The sequence below is a fragment of the Phoenix dactylifera genome, chromosome 4 (assembly GCF_009389715.1).
Source record: "Phoenix dactylifera cultivar Barhee BC4 chromosome 4, palm_55x_up_171113_PBpolish2nd_filt_p, whole genome shotgun sequence".
Classification (NCBI taxonomy): Eukaryota; Viridiplantae; Streptophyta; class Magnoliopsida; order Arecales; family Arecaceae; genus Phoenix; species Phoenix dactylifera.
This window is the reverse complement of record NC_052395.1, coordinates 21090856-21115994: the sequence shown is the minus strand read 5'-3', so window position 1 is coordinate 21115994 and position 25139 is coordinate 21090856. Positions and strand designations below refer to the sequence as shown.

Here is a 25139-nt window from a genome sequence, read left to right as displayed (position 1 = left end):
GTAGTCGCGTCAGGCGTTTATGGAGACCGACTTGGTGTAGACCGGAAATGGTTCGGTTTTCCGGGTTCCGAGGTGTACTTGAGAGAGCGCTCCGAGCTCGTGGGTCGGAGCGTATGCTGTGTATTGCTGGGGTCGGCGTCTCGAATTTGGTCGGGACGGGTTGGCGTTTGTTTAGAGGCACCCCGAACTTGGTCGGGGAAGTCGGCGAATGTCCGGAGTTGGTGGAGTTCCGAGGACGAGCTGGCTCTGGACCGAAGTGAAGATTTAGTCATTCATCATTGGTATTTACTGGGCCGAAACTGGGCGGCCTTTTAGTTGTGGGCTGGACGATCCGTTTTTCCCTCTATCAGAGGTATTTGTAAAAAATAGTATTTTATGAGGGTACAGAAATAAATATAAATTTAAGAGGGTATTTACGTAAATTTAAATTTTTAAGAAAAGATATTCATGCAAAAAAAACCCCAAAAAAAATAGGGGGATTAATATGAAATTATAAAAAAGTAAGGGCTTGATACCAAACATGGCGCTAATAATCTGCTCCAAAATATCTCCTTGCCATATCCCGGCTCAAGATTTAAGAATCCCTCTCTTCCGGTTCCGGCTGCCGGCCTCTCCTTATCTCGGCTCCGCCACCATACCGCCGTCTCCCGTTCCGCCACCCCACATCTCTACCGTCCTCTTCGCCGCACAAGACCGGACGGGAAGCCGCCTCGCACCACACGCATCAGGTACGCCGCCCTCTCCTCCTCCTCCTCCTCCTCCTCCTCTCCCTCCCCGCACCCCCCTCTCCCACCTCAATCCGCCGCATTGCCATCGCTCACCACCCTACTCTTCTTCCTCCTCCTCCTCCTCTCCCCTCTTTCCCATCATCTCTCTCTAACCATTCTTTCCTCTCTCACGTGCCTTGATCTCCTTGGAAGGCCAAGAACAAGAATGTTTGCTTTGAGGGTATGGAGGTCTTCGTCGCACCTCATCACTCTGGGCTCCAGGGCCGTCCCCGTCAACATCAGGACAAAAGCTAGGGCCAGAGTCAGGTGCTGCTCTTCGTCCTCATCCACCGCCGCTGCCACGCCCTCCCCTATCGTCCCTCCCGGGACCTCCGACCGCCGCCGCCGAAGTTCCTCCTCCACCTCCGACAGAGACTCCATTCGCGCCATCCGTCTTAAAAAGGCAATCTTCCCACTCTCGATCTCACCTTATTCTTTATTCTCTGAAACATCAAGAAAATAAGTACTTTTTAGGTATTCCTTCAAAAAAATGAACTTAAGTTGACAACCCTAGATTCAAGGTTTTCTTACCTGTATGTATCGTTGTTAGCATTGGATGATTAATTGATTTGTCTCTTTCAGTATATTTAGTTTAGAAAGTTATTCTCCGGGGCATCCAGAAATTCGCAAGTTTGAATTCATTGCTTATCATATATCCTCGTCAAAATGGGAGGGGAGCACGAGATAATGGAGACAGCACGAGGGATGATTGATAGGGTGGTAACAATAATGAGACTAATAGGATTGATTGTTCATGGGTTAAGTTTCGAATGGTGCATACAGATACAGTTCACATTCAAATTTCAATCCAAAAGGTTCAGTTTGGATCTCCTAATTGATTTACCTCAAAAGCTAGTCCGTTTTCCTAAGGTCAGTTCATACATGTTTAAGGGAAAGGAATTCAATGCAAGTATTCAGGGTTTCATCAAGCAGTTATGCCAGGCTTTAATGTTATACATGCTAGTAAGATATATCGTGTTATTCTCAACTTTTATGGCTGCTAAATTTCAATCTTTTCTTATTTGTATATTTTCTTGGTCCATTGCTTTGTGATTGGTGAAAGGACTGCATGGTGGACCTTGCATCGTAATTTAATAATATGTTTTTTGCAACTTTGAGGGCTCTCTTCAACTTTCCTTATGTCCTTAGTTCTAGAAAACTGAAACTCCTTAATATCGTGCCCAGTTTTCTTTGCCTTCTGTGTTGTATTATAGTTGAGAAAATGGTTAGCTCTATTGAGTGTGCATCTTATTGCATGGCAATTGCATTGACTCAATCTACCCTTCAGAAATATAACTGAATACACAAAACATACTTCTGTTATTATATTGTAGCGTTTTTTTTGCCTTTTCTGCCCTTAACCTTAAATATTGCTTCATGGTTAGGTGGAAGAGTTGAGGAGCAAGGGTTATGAGCCTTATGCATATAAGTGGGACAGAAGTCACACTGCAAGCCAGCTCCAGGAAATTTATAGCAATTTGGCAAATGGTGAAGAATGTAAGGAAGTCTCTGTATCCATTGCAGGAAGAAATGTTGCTCGCAGAGCATTTGGTAAACTTGCCTTCTTGACTATAAGAGATGATTCAGGGACAATCCAGGTTTGCCTCTTCTACTCTACCTATCTTCTTTCCAAAGCTATAAAATAACATTTGCAAATTCCTGTCTTCTTTTATAGTTGCACCATATAGCTAACCGATTAATTTAGATGCCAACTTGTATTAAAACAGGATTTAGGAAAGGGGCAGAAAAGGATTAGCTCCATTATGTCTGCGGCATTAAAGTAATAAATAGAATAATTGATGACTAATTAAAAGTTTTATATTTTCCTAAACATCTATATAGTTGGCATTGAATAAATTTATTTAATAGTTGACTTGCTATAAATTGAGAATAAAGTGCCAGTTTGGACAATGCCTCATTCTACAATACGTACCCTGCAGGCAGGTTATAGGCTCTATGTGGTGTTTTGTACATACTGCTGTATCGTTCATGCTAGCCCATGTTGATGCAGTTATGCGATAAACATGGTTACATGCCATCATGTTATGATATGAATTAGTATGACCAGTACACCAGCACATACCTTTGCATTTAGCCAATAACGCATTGCTGTTTGATATTTTCCAGTCCATACTTGCACTGAATGCTGGATAAATGGGAAACCTTGGTTAAGTATGCATTTACGTTAATATTATATATCAACTGTATACCACACCTGTTAGCTAATTACTTAAAAAATGCCAAATATTCTTTTTGTTGCAATGTTGAACTTCTATAAATTTGAATACTTCATATGTACTTCAACAATTTGTATTTTCTGCCTTATGTTGAACCCATTAAGTTAGGTTGATGTAGCCCCTTAAAGTTAGGGCTGCAAGGAGAATAGATATGAGCTGAAATGAATTTCGGATCTAGATCGATCTGAATATATATCTTTCTCAAATCTGCAGCAAGGAAGAGAAGAGGCAATATTTCTTAAAAGGAGAACTACTTCATTCAATGAGTTGGAATTAAAGAGGAGGAGGTAGAGAGGGAAGAAAGAAATGACAGAGGGTAAGATCTTCAAAAAAGAACTACTTCATTCAAAATAATCCATATATATTATTCATGTGTTCTCATAATGCATATTTACAGACAAACAACCATAAAACAATGTGGTATTAAAGGATCTAACTCGCTTATATTGGACCTAAGTCTACGACTTGAACAATTTGACTCAACAAGGACTTCTGATCTAAATTAATAATATAAAAGCTATTCATTTTCTTAACAAAAAATGACTAAAGTTTTTCCATCTATAGTAAATTCAGAATTCCCAAGGATCCCATATAAAAGGCTCTAGAAATTTTTCCATCGACAATCCTAATGAAGTTAAAGCTTTTCTAACCCATGCTAGACCCAAAGTAGGACCTTCAGATGATAATCCGGCTCATATCAGGGCTCAAAAAACTTCAGGAAAGTGACCCTAAAGGTTTTCTTCAATAAAAGACATCTAAGACAATAAAAATAGCAATTTAACTGAAAATAATAATCAAAATCAGAATAACTAAATTTGACCCAATATGGACCTAAGCTACATTACATGTGCAATTTTTTTTATTGACTAGCTATCAAGCTGCTATTGACTATCCACCACTAAATTCAGGTCTGGGTGGTGTATCTAGCTTGAAAATGGAGATGGTCCTTTCTAAGTTATTTAAAAATAATCATAACTCCTCTTAAATCATAATTATTATAGTTTTATCTCGCAATACCTATTGGTGAAATCTAGCTGGCAGGGGAAACTAATATTGCAGTTCATTTTTATTTCCTTCATTTGAGAGAAACAAGAGCTAGCATGGTTTAGGAAGATGGAGCGAAATTGCTGCATATTCCCCATCTCCCTCTTCAAAAATTAGGTGGTTCTTCTTGTGTAGCGAAGGCAGGTACTAGGACTGTGAAGATTCCATCATGTGCATCTCTTGCATCTGTTGCATCAATTTGGTCATGTCTTGAAATTCTACACTGTCCTATGATGGGTCTGTGAAGGGAACATGTTACTTTGCTAGTATACCTTATCATAAACTCCCAAGAGGTGAGGTTGTTAAAGCACAAGAAAAGAAAGACGAGAAAAGAAAAAGAATATTTATAGGTTTATCCAAGGTCCGCAATTTTGGTACCGGATACCATATCAATACCTTATCGGTTTGGTACGGTATAGTATGATATGGTATGATATATTTCTATACCGAAATAGCTTTCTAACTATTTTTTTTTATTTTTATCTCCATACACCTTGGTACGCACCTCGATACAGGGCCGTATACCTTGGTATGGGGCGGCACATCTCGGTACAAGCGGCATGGAGCTTGTACTGACTTGAAGTTAAGTTTCATAGCGGTTTCCTCTCTATACGGTACGGGGCGGTATGGCAGATCATAGGTTTATCCACTATTTTTACACTCATTATCATCATAACACCAATGTGTTAAGTGCTGTCCGATATTGACTAGAACAAGGAGTACTGTTCCTCCTAGGTACAATAAAGTACGTATAGGGGCATGGTATGCCCATATATAGATAAATGATATGGGTGCTGTGCCAACTCAAACAACATACATTGTGGTGGGTTAGGGAGTGTCATATTGATATTGGTATGGGATATGGTATTGAGACTTAAATTAATATTTACAACTTCAAAATAGGATAATTTGTTTGATTTTTGTCTTCACGTTTGGCTTTTGTTTCTAGTTACATTTGATTTGTAAATTTGTACTCATAATCTTATGCCATTGTTTTAGTTAACTTGCCATGAGTCTTCCTTCCACTTTAAACTTGCTTTTCTTTTGATATCTCCTATCCAGAGCTTTCCCAAAAGCATTTAGCACTTGTAAAAGTTTTGGTGCTATCCATATTTCGTTAATCTCATTTTGTTTAGCAATTGTATATGCATGTGTGTGGTTTCCTCTAATGTTTTCACTCCATTTGCAGCTTTACTGTGAGAAAGAAAGCCTTGCAGAGGATCAATTCGAGCAGTTGAAGACATTTGTTGACGTTGGTGATATTTTGGGTGCAAGTGGTTCCATAAAGAGGACAGAGAAAGGTCAGCAGTGGAGCAAATCCCTTTGTATCTCGTCAATTACTTTGTTTGCTTATGGCATTCAAAACTATTTCTCTATATCTTTTGCTCAATGTTTACACTCAGACAATCTTGTGCTTCTCATCAGAAAAATCTAGTCTTATGTTTTCAAATTGGTGCGTTGCCAAGGCATGGAGTTTTCTGGTTAAATTTTGAAGTATAAGTTTGGATTTTATTGGCCAATTTTTGGAACCATATCTAATACATTACATATGTTATCTAGGGCCATAAACATGTCTGCTTTTTTGAAGAACTTATTGGTGGTCGAGATTACCATATAGTTCTCTTTGCCGCTTGAACATTCATCTTATTTAATCACCTTATTTTTTCCAGGGGAGCTGTCTGTTTACGTGAAGTATTTTGAAATCCTTACAAAATCTTTGGTCCCACTACCAGATAAATATCATGGCTTAACTGATATCGATAAGCGGTATCGTCAGAGGTTAGTTTCTCTTCACTGGCTCGTATCATCTTTTCCTTGTATTTTTTTTTTAATAGAACAATGATTAAATGTTTAATATTATTATAATAAGTAATCAATATTTTTTCCTTAAATTTTAAATATAATCTTCAAATATCTATATAGGATTTCAATTCTATTGCTTTATATGGAATTTTGCTATATCCTTGCTGGTTTATTCAACAAGTATGTAGTTTGACACCAATATCCTCTTTTTATAACATGCAGAGTCTTTTAACTTTAGAATCTTTGCACATGATTTTTATGTCATATGCATGTTATCTTGGAGTAGCTTAATTTTGAAACCATCAGCTTTAGGGATATCTATGTCTATAATGATGCATTGTATGTATGCCTTTATTAATTTTTTTTTTTTGTGTATTTTATGAGCACAGTATAAGCTTTCCAGCATCTGCTTGCTGAGCTTCATCATGTCATAACCTATAATCATCATCCTAGAATGATTTTTGGAAACTTAGGATGTGAACTGAGGAAAGTTTGACCTTAGGATAAAGTCCCAGTCTGTCTTAGATTGGATCAGTGAAGTTCTGGGTCCGTAGATGGGTCCAGGACCCTTATACATGCAAAACCAAATCATCCCGGTCTGTCTCAGCTGCTATGAATTGGAGTGGTTGCTACCAGTGTCTCAATACTTAGGATGGTCATTCATTTTTTCTTGTTCTAACTTTTGCCCTCTTGTTTATGGGTTGAAAAGCAACCTTGAAGAAGCCTGTTGCAAGTGCTTAAGTGAGAAAAGAAAGCCTTTGTCATGATTTTTATTTGTGGCCGATAGAGATTTTTATTGTGTCTCCACCTAGGTACCTCACAAACCAGTGTTATATGCATCAAGATTGTTAGACAAAAAATATCTTGAAATCGTTTATGATATATTAATTGTATTTTTCTCCACTAAAATACCATCTTAGTGGGGCTTCAAAATTTCATTGTATTAATCAAGAACATGACACTTTTGCGTGCAACTTTAGTAGTCATGTCAAAATATTCCATTCCTCCTTTCTACTTTTACTTGGATGGGGCATGCCCTCAATCAATAGTGGATTATACAATATAAAGATGCAAAATGAACCAACTACCTCTAGTTCAATTAGAGTATTAACATTGGAAATAGAGGAAGAAAGGAATAGGGCTTAGGTCATGGACACAAACCTGATACCAAAATGGTGTAGGTACTGGTATTGGCACCATAAACCTAAATTATGACAAACAAACTCTAAAGCCCTTGTAAACAATCATAAAAACAACGAACAATAATTAAAAACAAAAACAATGGCATCCTATCGAGTCATCGAGACTTCCATCTATCCCAAGCAAGGTACGCTATATCATACCGAACTGGTCGTTACGGGATGTACTACACCAAATCAGATGGCACGAAGCATACAATACCGTACTGTACCTGTACATGGTACAAAGGGCGTACCATACTGAGTGTCGGGATGCTGAACCAGCTCTTGTATCGAGCATACTGGCACTGTGTGATAGGGTGGCATTAATATGAGGCCTGTATCGAGATAGCGTACTTTGATCCTAAGTGCTGGGATGGCACCTTCCTGAATCTCAATAGCATCTCAATCCAGCCTCGGACCGATATAGGGCTTGGGTTTGGGATTTAAAACCTTAAGACAATAAAGAGTTGTACCAGGAGATATCCTTCACCACTATATATACATGCATGCATACATACATATACATGCATCCATACATATACATGCATCCATACATATACATATATACATACATATATATATATATATGTGTGTGTGTGTGTGTATATATATATGGGCACTCACACACACGCGCGCGCGCGCACACACACATATATACATGTATGTGTCCATGTATATACATGTAGAGACACACACACAACATTTATACATACATACAAACAGACATACATATTCTACAAATTAGTTGCAACTTGTAGTTAGAGAAGTGAAAGATGTGTGGAAGCATAAGTATGAATAGCTTTTCATGGTATATGAATGCTGTTTATCATCATTGAGAGGTAGATGCCATTTATTATTTTGCCTGTCAGTTAAAGGAAAAAAACATGCTCAGCATTTGCCTCCAAATTGACTGATATAAGTAGAGACTGTAGTTAGTAGTTCGTTAAAAACACTTCTGTTGATGTACCCAGCACAACTTAGGGAATTTGTTTGATCTGATACCATGGAATGTATCTACTCTAGATTAACATAATTCCTGGTTTACCAAAAAAGAAACACTTTTGTTGTGTGGCATATTTACATATAATTTTTCGAAGTATTTTAGAAAACCAGCTAACCATACTGAAGATATTGAGGATGAAAAGGGAGACACTTGAGTACATAAGTTGTTCTGGTTCAATGTAATTTGATAACGCATCAGTCTAACATGCTGTTATGAGGCAAAAGCATTTTCAAGAGTGAGCTGCATGTGAGAAAAAATTATAACCTTATGGTGCCTTGGAACTGGTCTTTAGAGGTCTGGTGGAGATATTGGGTGGTGAGCCTCCAATAAGGCGCAAATTAATACATCTTAATTGCCAAGATGGGAAGCTCATTGCTGAGCAATGGTTGCTATATTTTTCTTTTTTTTTGGTTCAGTTATGAGAAAGTTCTGCCTGATGATTTTCCTATCACTGCTCACATTCTTTTAGTTTCACTGTGATTTTCTGACTGAAGCATGAAAGAATGTGAGGCTATGAGAATTTGAAAATGGCGTGCAGGAGATGAACTTGTTGCTCTGTCTAAGAAAAACGGTTACTTAGGATAGTTATTTCTTGCATGTATAAGAAAAGCAGGCTCATAAACATCCCCATGCCACTGCATAGGACAAGACAGAGGGCTTGGAGCTAGCTGCTTAGGAAACAGAGACATCAAGACAGTTGAGAAAATCTAGTTGTTGCTCTATGAGATGAATTAAACATCTTGAAACCTTGATGCATGACTATTTGCTTGGGAACTAGCTTATAGAGATTTATGTTTCTTTTTTTTGCGTCACCATCTAGTAGCATATTGGATCTAAGATCCCATTTCTCCACCTCCTCCTCCTCTTGTTTTTAAAGGTTTTTGCAGTAGTATCTATTTGGGTCTGTATTAGGTTGGATTATGATTAATTCCGGATTACTTAAAGTAGAATATTTTTCTCTCAGAGTTGGGGGTACAAACTCTATATAAGGTGCAGAATAAAGCTTGGGCTAATAATAGGAGATAATTGGTTAAGACCAGACCAAGGTACGCTGAACCAGTACTGGTAGGCGTACCGGTCGCCTACCGGACCGGTTCGAGACCGGTTCGTACCAGAACCGGTCTTTTGTTTATATATATTTTTTTGGTTCATGGACGCGCGCGGATGCCCATGGAAAAAGAATTTTTTTTGGTTCGCGTCCGCACGCGGATGCGCCAGGGCTGGCCACAGAGTGGTATTAAATGCCACTCTATGGCATTTATGACCCGCACGGGGGAGCGCACTCGTATGTTGCCCCGCGCGGATGAGTTGGCATGTGGGAATTGCGCGCGGGGCGATTCCTAGTGTGGGGAATCGCGCCCGCGCGCCGTGAAATCGCGCCGCGTGCGGTTGAACAGCGTGAGGGGGGGGGACCGCGCGTGGGCACGCGGCCTCGCGCCCGCGCGGGGTGTTCTGCCCCGAGGAAAGGGCTACGCGCTCTCACGCCAGCGCGCGAGCGCTGTGGTTTAACATCCATAGCACGCGCGCTGTAGTTAAAAAAAAAATTGGTACCGGTGCGAACCGGCCGGTATGGGCTGGTACGAGACTAGTACGTAGTCCGTACGCATGCGTACCCGTCGGTACCAGCCCGAAAACAGCTGGAACCAGTATCCACGCTGTCCGGGTACCGGTTCCAGGCCGGACCGGTCTGTACCGGGCCGAACTGGCCGGTACAGACCGGTTCGATGGACCATGGTTAAGACATTAGATATAGGTATTATATTCCAGTTGAATTGGATTCATTTGTTATCAAGAGGAAGCTGTTGAATCTGTCTTAGCCTTTCATAGGCACGATCTAAAGTGTATATAAGAAGATGAGGATGAACTGCTTGACTAACTCTCCACTGCAATTGACTTTCACGCCATACAAACAGTTCTTATGGTTTGAACAGCTTCCTTTCTGTGAGGAAAAGAACAGTAAATCTGTGCCTCTTACCCATCTTTTTCCTCCTATGTCAACGCCAAATCTGAAGTTTTCTATTTTCCTCTTCTTCTTCTTCTTTATATCATTATTCTATTAATTATTTTGACTCATTACTCAAATGCACATTTTGTTTTCCATATTCAAATACCAAGAACTACAGTTGCTATTTTAATGTTCCTTCAATATTCGAGAGATGGCAATTATAAAATGGGTTTATAAATCTCAGTCAATTACAGTGAGTGTTGCACCTGTCAAATGATGCAAACATTACATTGCTTTGAATCTACAAAGAAAGGTTATCTATGTATTCTTAAGTGGAAAAATTGTCAAGGAGACTTGAATCAATGGTTAAATAAAGCCTAAATTTGAAAATACTGGCTTATTGTAAATTGTACATAATATGCTTTGTGTTAGACATTTCAGTCAATGTAAGATCTTTAGTAGCAGGGGGGCTATGCTTGGATGCTCATGTATGATTGCCTGCTATTAAAATGCATGTCCATTGGTAAATTTGCAATATATTTTGTCTCCCCCTTCTTATTTTTGATTGGTACCAGTTAGAGAAGATGTTTGCTGAACCAGAACTCATGCCTATGATAAATTTAAATCATGTCTTAGCTACCTGTACTTGGTTTTGCAGTTGGTTTCCTATAACATGTTCTGTAATTTTAGTTTTATCTTTATGCTCAGGTACGTTGACATGATTGCAAATCCTGAGGTTGCTGATGTATTTCGAATAAGAGCAAAGGTGGTAAATCATATATTATTTTGTTTTCTAAGACCCTTCGATGTTTTTAATTATGTATTGGTAAAGGTGATTGAAGAATTGAACTCTAATATTGCTTTATGCTTTTGAAGGTGCTATTCATTTCCTTGTTATTGTCCTTACAAGATAATCAATATGTGGGACATAAAAAATTATCCTTCAGTACTAGCATATAATGGGACATAATACATTATCCTTCTATTTTCCTGTACTCCAAAGGATTTGGTAAATTCATGTAATTACTAAGAGAGGGAAAAATGATGCAGACTCGTGTCGCATCAGACTGCAGAAATAAATGGCTGAAATAACTTTCATTTAGTTTTTTTACATTTCAAAATGGAAAAAATAAAAAAAAACAGAATAATTGGAGGGTGAAAAATGAAGAAAAGAGAGAATGAGGGAGAAGAATAGAAGCTGGAGAGAAACTACAGATAGAGAAGATAGAAGAACCACAACGTTCAATAGAGAGGACAAGAACTTAAATTAGCCATCCACAAAACTAATTTGCCCCATCTTCTCTCCATCTTTGAAATTCTTTGTTGTTTGCATGCTGTGTATGGCTGCACGTGATTCAAGTTATGCTAATAATATTTAGTTACTTTGTTCTTTGAACTGGTTAACATTAAAGTTCCCCATTAATGCCTCAAATATGTTCGGTTCTACTAGTCTTTTCCTATTGTAGTTTCATTTCTCCGGAAATTGTTTGGTGGTTCCTTAGTGGTCCACATCATGCTTTATGGTTTTTCCATCTTTGTTCTGACTATATTTGTTGCTTTTGGATAATTTTTAATCTACACTTTTTGGAGAAACAGTTATGTTTTTTGCACCGCTTGATATACTCCAAACTTCTTTAAGATCCTATACTGCCCTGCAGTCTGCTTTCTGATCCTTTATTACCTTAGCCAGTTGCCGTTACTTGGAACTGCTTAAATTTTCATATGTATTTCTGCAGGAAAGATCACAACTTCTCCAACTCTTCTTATATGTTTATGCCACATTAAAGCCAAACAGTTTCCCTTCTTTACCTTCTTTAGTCCATTTCTTTTATTGCATATTGGTATTTATACATTTCTCAAGTTAATGTAGATTGTCTCCGAGATCCGCAAGACAATGGAATCTTTGGGCTTTATTGAAGTTGAGACTCCGGTTTTACAGGTTTGCCTTTTGCAGTTTTATTGCTTGGTTCAGTATGTTTGGAGTTTCTTGGACACATGTAATATCTCTTATTCCAGATACATGTATGATTAGTCTGCTACCTTTTTCACCAATTCTTCCAACTGTAACCAGAGATAAAAGCTTGTTTAACTGTTATTTTGATTTAATCCGCCAATAGGACCAATATTTTTGAATGAGACCACATTAGCTCTTATCAGGTATGATATAATTTACAAGGAACAGTCAGTGAATGCAAAAAAGAAAGCAAGCCTGAAGAAGAAACAAAAAAAGGAGCCAAAAACATCCCTTTTTTGGCTAACCAACAAAAACATCCCATTTTTGGCTAACCAACAAAAACATCCCAATGAAGCAATCAAGGTGCAGAGTAAGTATCTCCTTTATTCCCTTTAAAAGAATTGGATAGGGAAAACCCTCTCTTTTTTTTCCCCTTTTTTCCCATCCCAACAAAAACATTCCAGTAATCAAGGTGCAGAGTGACTACCTCCTTTGTTCCCTTTAAAGAATTGGATAGAGAAAGAGAAGAAGATCACTTCCCAAAGTTTCTGGAATTGGTACCAGGACGTGCTGGTCGCTGACCGGCATGGTACACTCCAAATCTTTACCATACCATGCCAGGGGCATTACAACCTCTTTATTTTTTTTCAGATTTTGAACTGAAATTGGCAAAGGATGCGTCGACTTCAATTCAAAATTCGAAAATAAAAAATTGTTTAACACCGCCCTCCCTTGTTCTAAAACAAAGACCGGGAGAGAGAGGGGGAGAGGGAGGAGAGAGAGGAAGAAAGAGAGAGAGGGAGAGGGAGGGGGGAGAGAGGAAGAAGAGATAAAGAGAGGGAGGACGCATACTTTGATGCCTCTTGCCATTGAGGTCTGAGCGCAGGGGAAGGTGAACGTTTCAAGCACGGGCGGAGGTGAAACAACCCTTTTTTTTTGGGGGGGGGGGTATATTGAACCGATTGTATGGTTCAAGCCGTGCGCCAATCGGTCCTGCATGTATTTGAAGGAAAGAAAAAGGAAATTGCTTGGGAGAGGTATTTGATGAGTACTTAACTGTGGATAATGACTTTGCTAGTTTCTTCTTGTTGATGCTTTTGTCCTGCATGTTTCTACTTGGACTTTTCCTACATTTTTCCGATGATGGCTGAAAAGAGGCGAAAAAAGAAACAAAATAATGCACTTCATAGGACCTTGCTGATGTAAGATACAAGACATTAAAATGACCAAATCAATGTGCAACTTGGTTAACATAATCAAATTTTGGTAGTTAAATTTTAAAATTCATAATAGTATATACTTGCCATAAAAATTGGCAACATAATCACATAGATTTATCTTATTGGGCATTTGTATAGGTTTGGTATTAAGGGCTCGCAAACTGATCTCAAGTGCTGACCTTGACATTTTATTGGTCAGGTGGCCCATACATGTCCAGAATGGGGACTTGATCTAGGCAAATGGACATGTTGCATGTATGCAACGAGCTTCTCGGATCATCACAACATTATACTCCAGGCTGTATTCTTTCTAGTTTTCGAGAGCCTGATGAGCAAGGTTCGCCGTCTTAGTACCGGACCCTGTACCGGTGCTACACTAATATGAAATTTTTTTGGTGTACCGAGTGTCGGTACGCCATTCGTACCGGATACCAAACTGGTATAGTTTGGTACGCTCCGTACCGTCCGATTCGATACGGTACAACATACCATGTTGATGAGTATTAACAACCTAGAGAGACAAAGGATAAATGTCATTACCATCCTGTGATGTGGTTTTTTGAGACAATTATTGCATCATTGCAAGGATAACATAAATCTCCCAAAATTGTTATTGGGGATTACATAGACATGGAAATACATTTCCCATCCCTGTTGTTAGAGCCTAATGCTTGCTTATAGTCCTATATGTTTCTTCATGTGCTTTCTTTTAGACTGCCTGAAGTAAGTATTAGCCTTTTTTACTCTTATATTCACATCTATCCTTATTGATTAATACAGTCCGCATGCTAGTTTTATATATTGGTGATCAGTTCTTGATTTATGACTTAGCTATACTATTCCCACACCCTAACAGAAAAAGTCGGCGAGACCTTGGAAGATGGACCCTATCTTATATAATTACAGTCACTTCCTTTATTTCCTTCTATCAAGCCATTCTATATATAATGCTGTTGTGCTCTTTACTTGTTTTTTGTCTCAAATTCTCCTTGTGCTTGATTGCCTTGTTCTAATATTGAACTGCAAAAATTAGTGAACCACAGTCAAGCTTGCTCTCCAGGTTATTACTTTTAATTGTTTGATGTCCTTCAGCATCATATGAGTACAGTGAAAACATTTTATAACTATACTAAACAATGATAATATGGTGTCCTTCACCATCATCCTTTGTTATCCTAAGCTTCTATTCCATCAAACAGATATGCATGCCACTGGTGCCCTGAACTTCTTAGACATCAACCTTATGCGGATGTTGTCATCTGTTACCTTCTAGTCATGTGCATGAATGAAGCTTTCTTCCCAAATGTTTGTTCTGTTATCGATAGTTGGTGACCATCATTTAAGAGTGTTAATGGTGAATCAGGGAGCAGCAGGGGGTGCAGATGCTAGGCCATTTGTTACTTACCATAATTCACTTGGAAGAGATCTTTATTTAAGAATCGCGACAGAGCTTCACTTGAAGAGAATGCTGGTGAGGTTGGAGTATCATTTAAATTTTAACTATTGCTTTTATAATGTTAAAGCCATGCATCTAACACCTTCTGAATCATCTTTTCTATATATGCTGCTTCAGAATGTGTTTAAATGAGTGACTGCATTCATTATTTGCTTTTAAAAATAAGATTGCCCACTTAAAATGTATTTTCTAACTGACATTTAGCAAAACAGAGGAGGTTGCGGATAGGCAGTAAACTTATCACTTTGGATGGCTCCATGAAATAGTTCTTTCCCTTCATTCCTATCAAGTGATAAATTTGCTATCAACAGGAGCTCATCAGTTTGTTTCACAAATCTTTTTTTCTATGATTGCCTTCCACATCCAGATGAATAAATTAAAAATGAAGCATTTTCATTTTGTAGGGAGCATTTAGTTTTCTAAATGTCAGGCATAAACTTTATCACACTTGTTCAGTGTGCTGTTTTTTTGTCTTCTTTAATTTTTCATTGAGCCTGTACATGTCTTCTACATTAAGATTTAACAATGATTCTATACATGAAATGTGCTTCATTGCATCGTATTCATTGGATTTGAATATGTTGTAACTGTATATTTTTATTGTTTTAATTTCACCAAATTTGTGAATGAATGTATACTGATTGGTTGGAGTAACAGTCAGGTGAAAATCTTAAAAATTGATAGAAAGTGCTAAATGAGGTCATCATACTTTCAAGATGTACCAGACAACATTGAAGAGCAACAGGACTTAATCAGTGATATATGTGCTGATAGTTGATATTTTATATCTTTATTGGTTTACCAGACAGGTGAATGTATACTGATTGGTTGGAGTAACAGTCAGGTGAAAATCTTAAAAATTGATATAAAGTGCAAAATGAGGTCATCATACTTTCAAGATGTAACAGACAACATTGAAGAGCAGCAGGGCTTAATCAGTGATTTATGTGCTGATAGTTGATATTTTATATCTTTATTGGTTTATTAGTTCAGCAATGAATAGATTTAGCGATGCGTAGGCGCAGCATCCAGCATTAGTTGCATCAGCCATCAGAATTTATTCAAGTTATTAGTGATGCTGATGTAGATGGTACTTGTATTGAGGAGGTATAATGCTTCAGAATGGAAATATTTGCCAATAAATTATTACCAATGTATAGAGCTTTCTTGTTTCCTACTATTCATGTAGTCTCATATTGGTGTGAGTGTGACACTAGAGAATTGTTTAACTCTAGTTGGATTGAAGAAAATAGTTATTGTGCAATGATGGCCATGGCATGATTATCAATCAAATAGTCCCTAAACTTTCTTTTGATAGGTTCCACCAGTTTATCTAGCATATCTTAGCCTTGTATGTTGCAATTCTTAAGATAAGCTTCTTGAAGATTGAACAAACATAATATTGTGTCTCCTTTGAGGTGGGAGAAAGTAAGATGGACTATGAATTGTACAAAACTGTCAAAATTCTTGATATGCTGAACAGCTAGTAGATGAATTCCAAGCTCCAAGTTGAGAGATGAAAAATGATTGAGTGATAACTGGATCAATAGTCATTAAGAGACGACAAAAAGAGCTGATAAATGTGGATGTGGAAAACCCAATATAGAAAATATGCACAAGAAATTGGGAATCCACCTGTATGCTAGTTGTGAAACAAATGGAAAGGGGATTAAACCAACTGAAATCGGACCTAACTAGCTGTGCAAAATTAAGGGATCCCATCATGGAGGATCATAAATCTGAAAAAAAAGCACAATATTCAAGTCCTTAACACTGGAAATGCTTAGTTGGTTTACAGTGTAACTGGACAATGAGACCTACAGTCATGAGAGTAATGTCTCCTTTCACTAGAAAAGAGGGAGAAGCTAGTAATTGAACTAGAAAACCTCCTTTTTGTAGACAACACACAGCTACACTTGAATCTGGTCAAGATTTTTATCTTGGAGTTAAGTACCGGATTGTACCAGTCCATTCTGGTTGTACCAAACTGGACTTACTGGCTTTCATAGTGGTACAAAAAAAGGTGCGAGCTGCTGTGTTGACACCAACTACTGTTCCATTTGCCAATATAGTACAATATGTTTGGTACCATACTGGACTTGCCCCACTCAATATGGGTACCTTATCAGGATTTTATACCTTGATTGTTATAATATTGTTGGGTTAGTCAATTGATGGTGCTCACGATGACCGGATTTAGCTATTTGATGGATGTGTCAAATAATTATATGAGATGCATAAGATTAAACTAGGGTTGAAGAATTAGCATCAGTAGGGTATGCTATAATAGGAAGCCACATGATACACCTCTTGGTGCCAGCATAGCAAAATATAGATGGAATTCCACACATTGATGTGATACTGATATTGTGGGTGTCTCGGTACCGGATTACCAGTATCTTACTTGTATAGTGGATACAGACTGTACATGCCAGTAATTAAAATCTTAATTATGTAAACTCCATTAGCAGTTAACTGATGCGCTGTTTGATGCTTGTGAATCAATCTGGGGAGCTTATATGGAAAGTTTTAATAGGCACTTCTATTAATTGCTTAACAGAAGTTTGATTCAAATGTGCATGTTGGTCACTATATGCATAACAAAATAGAGGTGTAATCACTGATGTGTATTTAAAATATGATATTGTGATATCCAGATCCTATATAAAGTGCAATAATATTCATTCATTTCAGTCTCTGCAAGAGTTAGTCGGATCATCAGTTTGTTTTGTTTGTCTTGACTATATTGTTTTTCTAGTGTTTTTTGAAATTCTAACTAGTGAATGCTTTGTTTAAAGTATTTCTTCTTTTGCTATAAATGGCAGGTAGGTGGCCTTGAGAAGGTATTTGAGATAGGGAGAATATTCCGAAATGAGGGCATTTCGACTCGTCATAATCCTGAGTTTACCACAATTGAGGTCACATTTAATTTCCTTCTAATTCTTTCATTGTGATTGCTCCGCATGTTTAGTATGTGTAAAATTTCATTGCAAATCATAAGCAGCCTTTGATGATCTTTTTCTCAAGCTTGCTATTTCATCACTATATTCTTTTCTAAGAGTCAGTGTTCACAAGCAAACACTGATTTATATGGGTCTTATATTGGCATTTAGATGTATGAAGCATATTCAGACTATCAGAGCATGATGAACATGGCCGAGGAAATAGTTACTCGATGTGCTCTGGTTGTTCATGGAAAGCTGAACATTGATTATCAGGTATAGTTTAATTGTTGTCACTATTCCAGATATAGTCTACTTACAACAACCTTGTTTTCTTTTAAATCAAAAATAGGAGCTGGAAATTTATTGCTATTAGTTCATCATGCTTCAGCATGCATTGATCTCATGCATTCTGCTTTAACATTGTATCACTTCCATTGCATCATTTACTGTTAATATCCTCTTTAATTACATGAAGACAGCGTTTCAAGATATCTATCTCAATTTTTTGATATTATATTAGCGTTTTTATGGAGGAATCATGTGTGAAGCAAGTCTCTGTTGAGATGAGAGCATGAGTTCACCAACCATCAAACATGTGAGAATATAATCTCTTGATAAGAATTTTTAATTACCAATATCAGAATATTGATTTTATAATTTTTGAGTACAAGAGATTAAAACCCACTCTCTTGATATGGAAGCAACTCTTGGTAAACGGTTCTCTTAAAAAACAATTTATTGTAAGGAAGTGCTTACATGGCAGCTGCAGCCTGCAGGGCAAGTTTATGGGGGATTTCTGAGGCAAGTTAGGGCACCCTAAGAAGCAAGGTTTTAACTACTGGCTTGGTACCCATACCAGTATTGAACTGGTAGAGGCCATATCAAACGTTCCATGGTACATCCCTTGGCACCGACACTCAGCAGGGGGGACAATCCAGATATCTGTCCTCTCTATTGTTTAATGCAGTGTTTTCCGGTACATACCGGTATGGTTTGGTAATCAAATCCTTGCTAGGAAGTTTTCTGCCACTAAGGGCCCGTTTGGGTAATCTAGTAGGATTGGGCTGTGTTGGGGGAAAAATGGATCACTCAAAGCACGTGGTTAAATCGCTGGCATTTGATGATAAATGTGGCGACAGCAAGCATACTCTCCAAGCGCCCGACCACAGAGCGTCCGACCTTAGAGCGCCCGACCTCAGAGCGTTCGGTCTCGGCACCGGCAACCTCAGAGCTCACAACCTCGATCTCGGCTGAGTTAAGCCCAATCGACCTCAAGGCCAAGGAAGACCCAGTCAAAGGGAGAAGTAGGCCTCCCCACTCTACTGAGAATCAAGTCCTCATCCGAGATCAAATTTCGCGATCTCCGCCTCAACGACTGCCAACATTTAAATGCACACGATCTCAACGAATCGCCAGCCAGCTCAAAATCTCGGGCCGTTTATGGTAACCCATTAATTCGCACGATCACGTCCAATCGCTATGGCAACTCATTAATTCGCACGATCACGTCCAATCACAGGTAACCCCTACCCTCCTATAAAAAGGGGGGAAAACTCGAGGCAAGGGGGATTTTTCTCTTTTCCCTTCGGCCTCGGTTATTATTTTTCTCCATTGCTTCTCTCCATTACTTCTTTCCATTAAAAACCCTCTCTGACTTAAGCATCGGAGGGCCGGCGCCGGAATCCCGGCCACTGGCTTCTTGCAGGTCTGCTGGTGACAGCCGTCCGCTGCCGCACCACCAGCCGGAGCTCCTCCTCCTCGGTCTGCGGTCGCCCCGGTGTCCAATTTTCAGCAACAGTTGACGCTAGAGGAAGGGCCCCAGTCGTGACCATGAGATTAAGGAGCAGAGGAGCCTCTAATGCCTCTCGGCATCGCGCACCAAGTCCTGGCCACTCAGTCCAGAACCCGCCACCAAGGCCTTCGGCAGATCAAGTTCCTCAGGTCCAGCCAGAGCAGTTCAACACGGTGCAGCAAGTCCAGGCCCGGGCAGCAGCAGTCCTAGGCCTGCAACGCGTGGAGGCCCCTCCTATGCCGCCCCCGCAGGTTCAGGTCCAATCAGCGCTCCTTCCAGATGGACTGGTATTCCAAGGCCGAGATCCCTATGACTCTTCGAGGGTCAACAATGGAGAACGACGCTGTTACCAGGGTTCAACCCGAGCGTCTCTCTGGAGAGAGCCGCTAGGGAAGAACCAGGATAAAATGCCACAACTTTCGAAGGCCAAATCGACCCCGGGTCAATCAGTACCGGAACAGACCATTGTGGCAATCTTCCAAGGTGGAGAAGTCGACAAGAAGGTCAAGAAACTCGAGCGGTAGATCGAGGCGCTCCAAGACCAGAAGGCAAGGCGTGAGGGTGACTTTGAGTTCACCACCAAGTCACCTTTCTCCCGCCAGATCGAGGATGAACCGGTCCCACCGTGGTTCAAAATGCTTCAAATAGAGCCCTACAACGGGACTACTGACCCTCTGGACCACTTGGAGAGTTACCGAGCCCTCATGGGGCTGCAGGGATCCTCGGAGGCTGTGCTCTACAAGGCTTTCCCCGCAACCCTCCGAGGAACGACTCGACTTTGGTTCTCCGGTCTAAAGCCGAGCACCGTCTTTTTATTTCGAGCAGCTCGGCAGGCAGTTTGCTGCCAACTTTGCCGCCAGTCGACGTCCGGGGCGAACATCAGATTCTCTCGATATCAAGCAAAAGGAAGGAGAGTCCCTCAGAGACTACATCGACCATTTCACCGTCGCAACCTGGGAGGTCCGCGAGCTCGGTCAGTCGATCGCCATGTCCGCGCTGAAAACAGGAGCTCGGTCCTACAGGTTCCTCTTCTCCATTGAGAAGAATTTTTCCGCTGACTTCATCGAAATGCTGGCCCGAGCTCGGAAATATGCAAAGGCTGAGGAGGCTATCGCCTCCCGGCGGGACGCAGCTGAGCAAGCCTCAAAGAGGCAGACAAGGTGTTGCAAGGAGCGCGGCCGCCCGAGAAGTAGGTATCCCCGCGAAAAGAAAAACCTGCCTCGTTTGAGGAGTCTGCCTCGTCCGTGGGCGCAGCCCCGACCGAGATCCCCACCTCGGCCGAGATCCTCGCCTAGACCAAAGATGCTCCCGAAAAGGTACGGGAGCTATACTCCCCTCAATGCAACCCGGGCAGAGATTCTCGTGGAAATAGAAGGCCGAGACTATTTTCGACCTCCACCCCCGATGCGGGAGTCGGGAACTCGGCAACACTCTAGGAAGTATTGCCGCTTCCATGGAGACCACAGCCACGACACAGAGAAGTGCTTTCGACTCCGCGACGAAATTGAAGCACTCATCCGCCGTGGGGTACTCAACCGATTCGTGTAGAATCGGCAGGATGAAAGAAAGCCAGCGGAGAATGCTGCACCGCCTGAAGGTCAAAACGACAACAGGCCTATCGCTGATACCATCAACACCATAGGGAGAGGCCCGATCGAAGGGAGCTCAGCTGAAGAACTGACCGAGAGGAAAGTCCCTCCGAAGCGTCAACGCACCTCTGAAGCCATCTCGTTCTCGGATGAGAACTTAAAAGGAGTTGAAACTTTTCATGATGACGCTGTAGTCATCTTCATGGTCGTGAATAAATTTGATGTAAAACGTATTTTGGTTGATAATGGAAGCTCGGCAAACGTTTTATATTACGATGCTCTCCAAAGAATGGGATGACAGAGGGCCAGCTCCGAAATATTAGGATGCTCTCCAAAGAATGGGATGACAGAGGGCCAGCTCCGAAGAATGAATGCTCCACTGGTCGGATTCATCGGAGATTCGGTCCCGGTTGAAGGCGTGATCAACTTACCTATCACAACCGGGCTCGCTCCTCGAGAGAGCACTGTGAGGGCGGACTTTCTTGTGGTCCATTTGCCTTCGATCTACAACGCCATCCTTGACCGACCGACCAACCTATAAAGCAAGTTCTATAATGGTCGGATCGCGCGGGGAGAATCGCAAAGTGGGCGGTCGAGCTCGGGGAATTCGACCTCGAGTACCGCCCGAGGCCGGCAATCAAGGCGCAAGTGCTCGCTGACTTTATAGTAGAGTGCACCCTATCGGACGACCTCAAGACCGAGCTCACACCAAAAGAGGATACTCCGGAGCAGCCATGGAATCTACACGTAGATGGCTCCTCAACCTCGGGGGGTAGCGGCGCAAGCTTCATTCTTACCATCCCGGATGGGGTGGTCGCGCAACAGGCTCTACGTTTCGAGTTTCCTACCTCTAACAACGAAGCAGAGTACGAGGCGCTCATCGCCGGGCTCAAGTTGGCAAAAGAGCTCGAGGTCAAAAGCCTGAGGGTCTTCAGCGACTCCCAATTGGTTGTGAGCCAGGTCTTGGGAGATTTTGAGGCAAGGGAGCCATCAATGCAGAAATACCTCCAAAAGGTGCGAGATATCACTTTCACACTAAACGCCTTCGATATCCAGCACATTCTCAGAGCAGAGAATGCAAGGGCGGACCAACTGTCTAAGTTAGCAACTTCCTGCATGAGCGAGCTCCTGAAGACCACGACGCTCGAGTATCTCCAAGCGCCATGCACCGAGGAGCCTGAACCAGTTCTCTGTGTTGAAACTGAATCGAGCTGGATGGATGCGTTCGTCAGCTACCTGCAGAATGAAATCCTCCCCGATGACGAGCTCGAAGCCCGCCGAATCAAGCGTCAGGCTTTCCGATACCTCTTATACGAAGGCAAACTCTATCGCAGGTCCTTCACCTCTCCTCTCCTTAGATGCCTCCGTCCTTCGGAGGCCGACTATGCCATGCGAGAGGTCTATGAAGGGATCTGCGGAAATCACCTAGGAGGTCGGGCCCTGGCCCACAAGATTCTACGCCAAGGATATTATTGGCCTACACTTCAGAAAGATGCCGCGGACTTCATACAAAGGTGCGACCGATGCCAGCGAAATGCCAACATTCAGTGCCGACCTTCAATCCCGCTAACCTCGATCAGTGCCCCTTGGCCATTTTGCTCAATAAGGGATTGACATCTTGGGGCCATTTCCCCAGGCCACGGAACAAAGAAAGTTCCTCATTGTCTCCATCGACTATTTCACCAAGTGGGTTGAGGCTGAGCCGGTGGTCCAAATCTCTGAGCCGAAAATGCAAGATTTCGTCTGAAAATCCATAATCTGCAGGTTTGGGCTCCCCTGCATCCTCATATCCGACAACGGCCGTCAGTTCGACAATGCCCGCTTCAGGAAGTTCTGCTCTGAGCTCGGTATCAACCATCGCTTCACCTCGGTCGCTCACCCCCAAACTAACGGAGAAACGGAAGTGACTAATCCGACAATCCTCCAGGGGCTGAAAGCCAGACTCGACAGGTCCAAAGGACATTGGGTCGAAGATCTATACAACGTCCTTGGGCCTACAGAACCACGTTCCGAATCCCAACCGGAGAGACCCCCTTCAACCTAGCCTATGGGACGGAAGCGGTCATTCCCCTAGAAATTGGGCTCCCATCGCTGAGGGTAGAGAGCTATGATGCAACCTCCAATTCATCACAGCTCAGAGGTAACCTAGACCTCCTTGAAGAGATGCGAGAAGCCGCCCGAATCTGCATGGCAAGGTACCAACAGAAAGCGGCACAATATTACAACTCCAGGGTGAAAGTCAAGCTCTTCAAAGTGGGAGATCTCGTTCTGAGGAAAGCTGAAGCTTCTCAACCTACCGAGCAAGGGAAGCTTGCCCCGAATTGGGAAGGACCATATCGAATTGCTCGAGTCCAACGGCCCAGAGCATACAAGTTGGAGTCCCTTGATGGGACCCCCATTCTCCGAAGCTGGCACTCCGAGAACCTCCGAATATACTACCAGTGAAGCCCTTCTAAAGGTCTTCGATGTCTGAAAACGCAACCAATAAGGCATTTCTTAAGATTTCCTCTTAATTATTCAACGCTTCTTCTAATGATAATTTGCTTGTGAACTCCAGGGTGTCCCTGAGGTGATTCGAGTCCTTAGGGGAGATCTAGCGGCGCCTCGACCAAGTTCGAATGCCCGACAAAATTCGGATGCCCGATCAAGCTCGGGATGCCTCGACCAAGCTCGGGATGCCTCGACTAAGCTCGGATGCCCGACCAAGCTCGGATGCCTCGACTAAGCTCGGATGCCCGACCAAGCTCGGATGCCTCGACCAAGTTCCGAATGCCTCGACCAAGTTCCGGATGCCTCGACTAAGTTCGGGATGCCCGACCAAGCTCGGATGCCCGACCAAGCTCGGATGCCCGACCAAGCTCGGGATGCCCTAGGTCTAAGATGACCTACTGTAGCGACCTCGAGTCCTATCTAATGATGTCCTGACTAAGCTCGGGATGCCCCGCTGCGTCGACCGCAAGCTCAGTCCCCCTTGACCTCGGGCGTTATTGAACGAAATCAGGGCTATAGTCCGAAATACCTAAGGCAAGAGCTACGGCGGCCAAATAAAGATTTTTAGGGCTAGGTCAGGATTTATATAGATACTCCTGATGGTTCAGATCGATAAGGCCAAGCCGCGCCTCCCATCCAGATCGCGCCACGTGCCGACCTCAGAAACCGAACTAGCGTATCAACATCGGATCGTCGCTTTAAAAACAGAATCGAAGCGGCGTCTTATCGAATATTGGAGCGTCATCATGAGCCCACGACTCGAAACCACCTCGAAAAGCAAAAAGCCGCCGCCTCGTGCTCTCATTGAAGACGCCCCTAAAGCGCTCCAAATGACGGAGCAATTTAAAGCTGTCTGATCTCACTGGCATGATGAAAACAACTACTTCGCTTGAGCTTGTAAACGGCTCGAACTCGGAAGTTAGGAGGTAGTGTTGGGGGAAAAATGGATCATTCAAAGCACGTGGTCAAATTGCTGGCACTTGATGATAAACGTGGCGACAACAAGCATACTCTTCAAGCGCCCGACCACAGAGCGTCCGACCTCAGAGCGTTCGGTCGCGGCACTGGCGACCCCAGAGCTCACAACCTCGATCTCGGCTGAGTTAAGCCCGATCGACCTCAAGGCCAAGGAAGATCCAGTCAAAGGGAGAAGCAGGCCTCCCCACTCCACCGAAAATCAAGTCCTCCTCATCCGGGATCAAATCCTGTGATCTCCGCCTCAACGACCGTCAATATTTAAATGCACATGATCTTAACGGATCACCAGCCAGCCCAAAATCTCGGGCCATTTACGGTAACCCATTAATTCGCACAATCACGTCCAATAACAGGTAACCCCTACACCCCTTCCTATAAAAAGGGGGGAGAACTCGAGGCAAGGGGGATTTTTTTCTCTTTTCCCTTCGTCCTCGGCCATTATTTTTTTCCATTGCTTCTCTCCATTAAAACCCCCCTCTGACTTAAGCATCGGAGGGCCGGCGCCGGAACCCCCGGCCACTGGCTTCTTGCAGGTCCGCCGGTGACAGCCGCCCGCCGCTGCACCACCAGCCGGAGCTCCTCCCCCTCAGTCCGCGGTCGCCCCCGGGTCCATTTTCCAGCAACAGGCTGAATTTTCTATTAGTTTCATGGATTGGGCCATCCATTTAGGTTTCATGTGGATAATCTTGTACAAACAAACAAGATTCATAGAAACATAGGCTGGGCTAGGCCTAT

At 42.0% G+C, this 25139-nt stretch overlaps 1 protein-coding gene across 2 annotated transcripts in view; it reads left to right on the top strand.

The window, feature by feature from the left end:
- The first annotated feature begins 530 nt into the window (after positions 1–530).
- LOC103712813 (lysine--tRNA ligase, chloroplastic/mitochondrial) overlaps positions 531–25139 on the top strand; it is a 33280-nt gene continuing 8671 nt past the window's right edge. The window contains exons 1-10 of one of the 2 annotated variants that reach the window (XM_039125830.1): positions 531–728; positions 921–1170; positions 2153–2365; positions 5238–5349; positions 5719–5827; positions 10689–10746; positions 11851–11919; positions 14518–14625; positions 17436–17528; positions 17724–17828. In XM_039125830.1, the coding sequence (XP_038981758.1) occupies positions 934–1170; positions 2153–2365; positions 5238–5349; positions 5719–5827; positions 10689–10746; positions 11851–11919; positions 14518–14625; positions 17436–17528; positions 17724–17828 (1104 nt within the window). In that variant the 5' untranslated portion in view covers positions 531–728; positions 921–933. The remainder of the gene's footprint in view (positions 729–920; positions 1171–2152; positions 2366–5237; positions 5350–5718; positions 5828–10688; positions 10747–11850; positions 11920–14517; positions 14626–17435; positions 17529–17723; positions 17829–25139) is intronic. The other variant, XR_005511671.1, reaches the window with a different exon arrangement.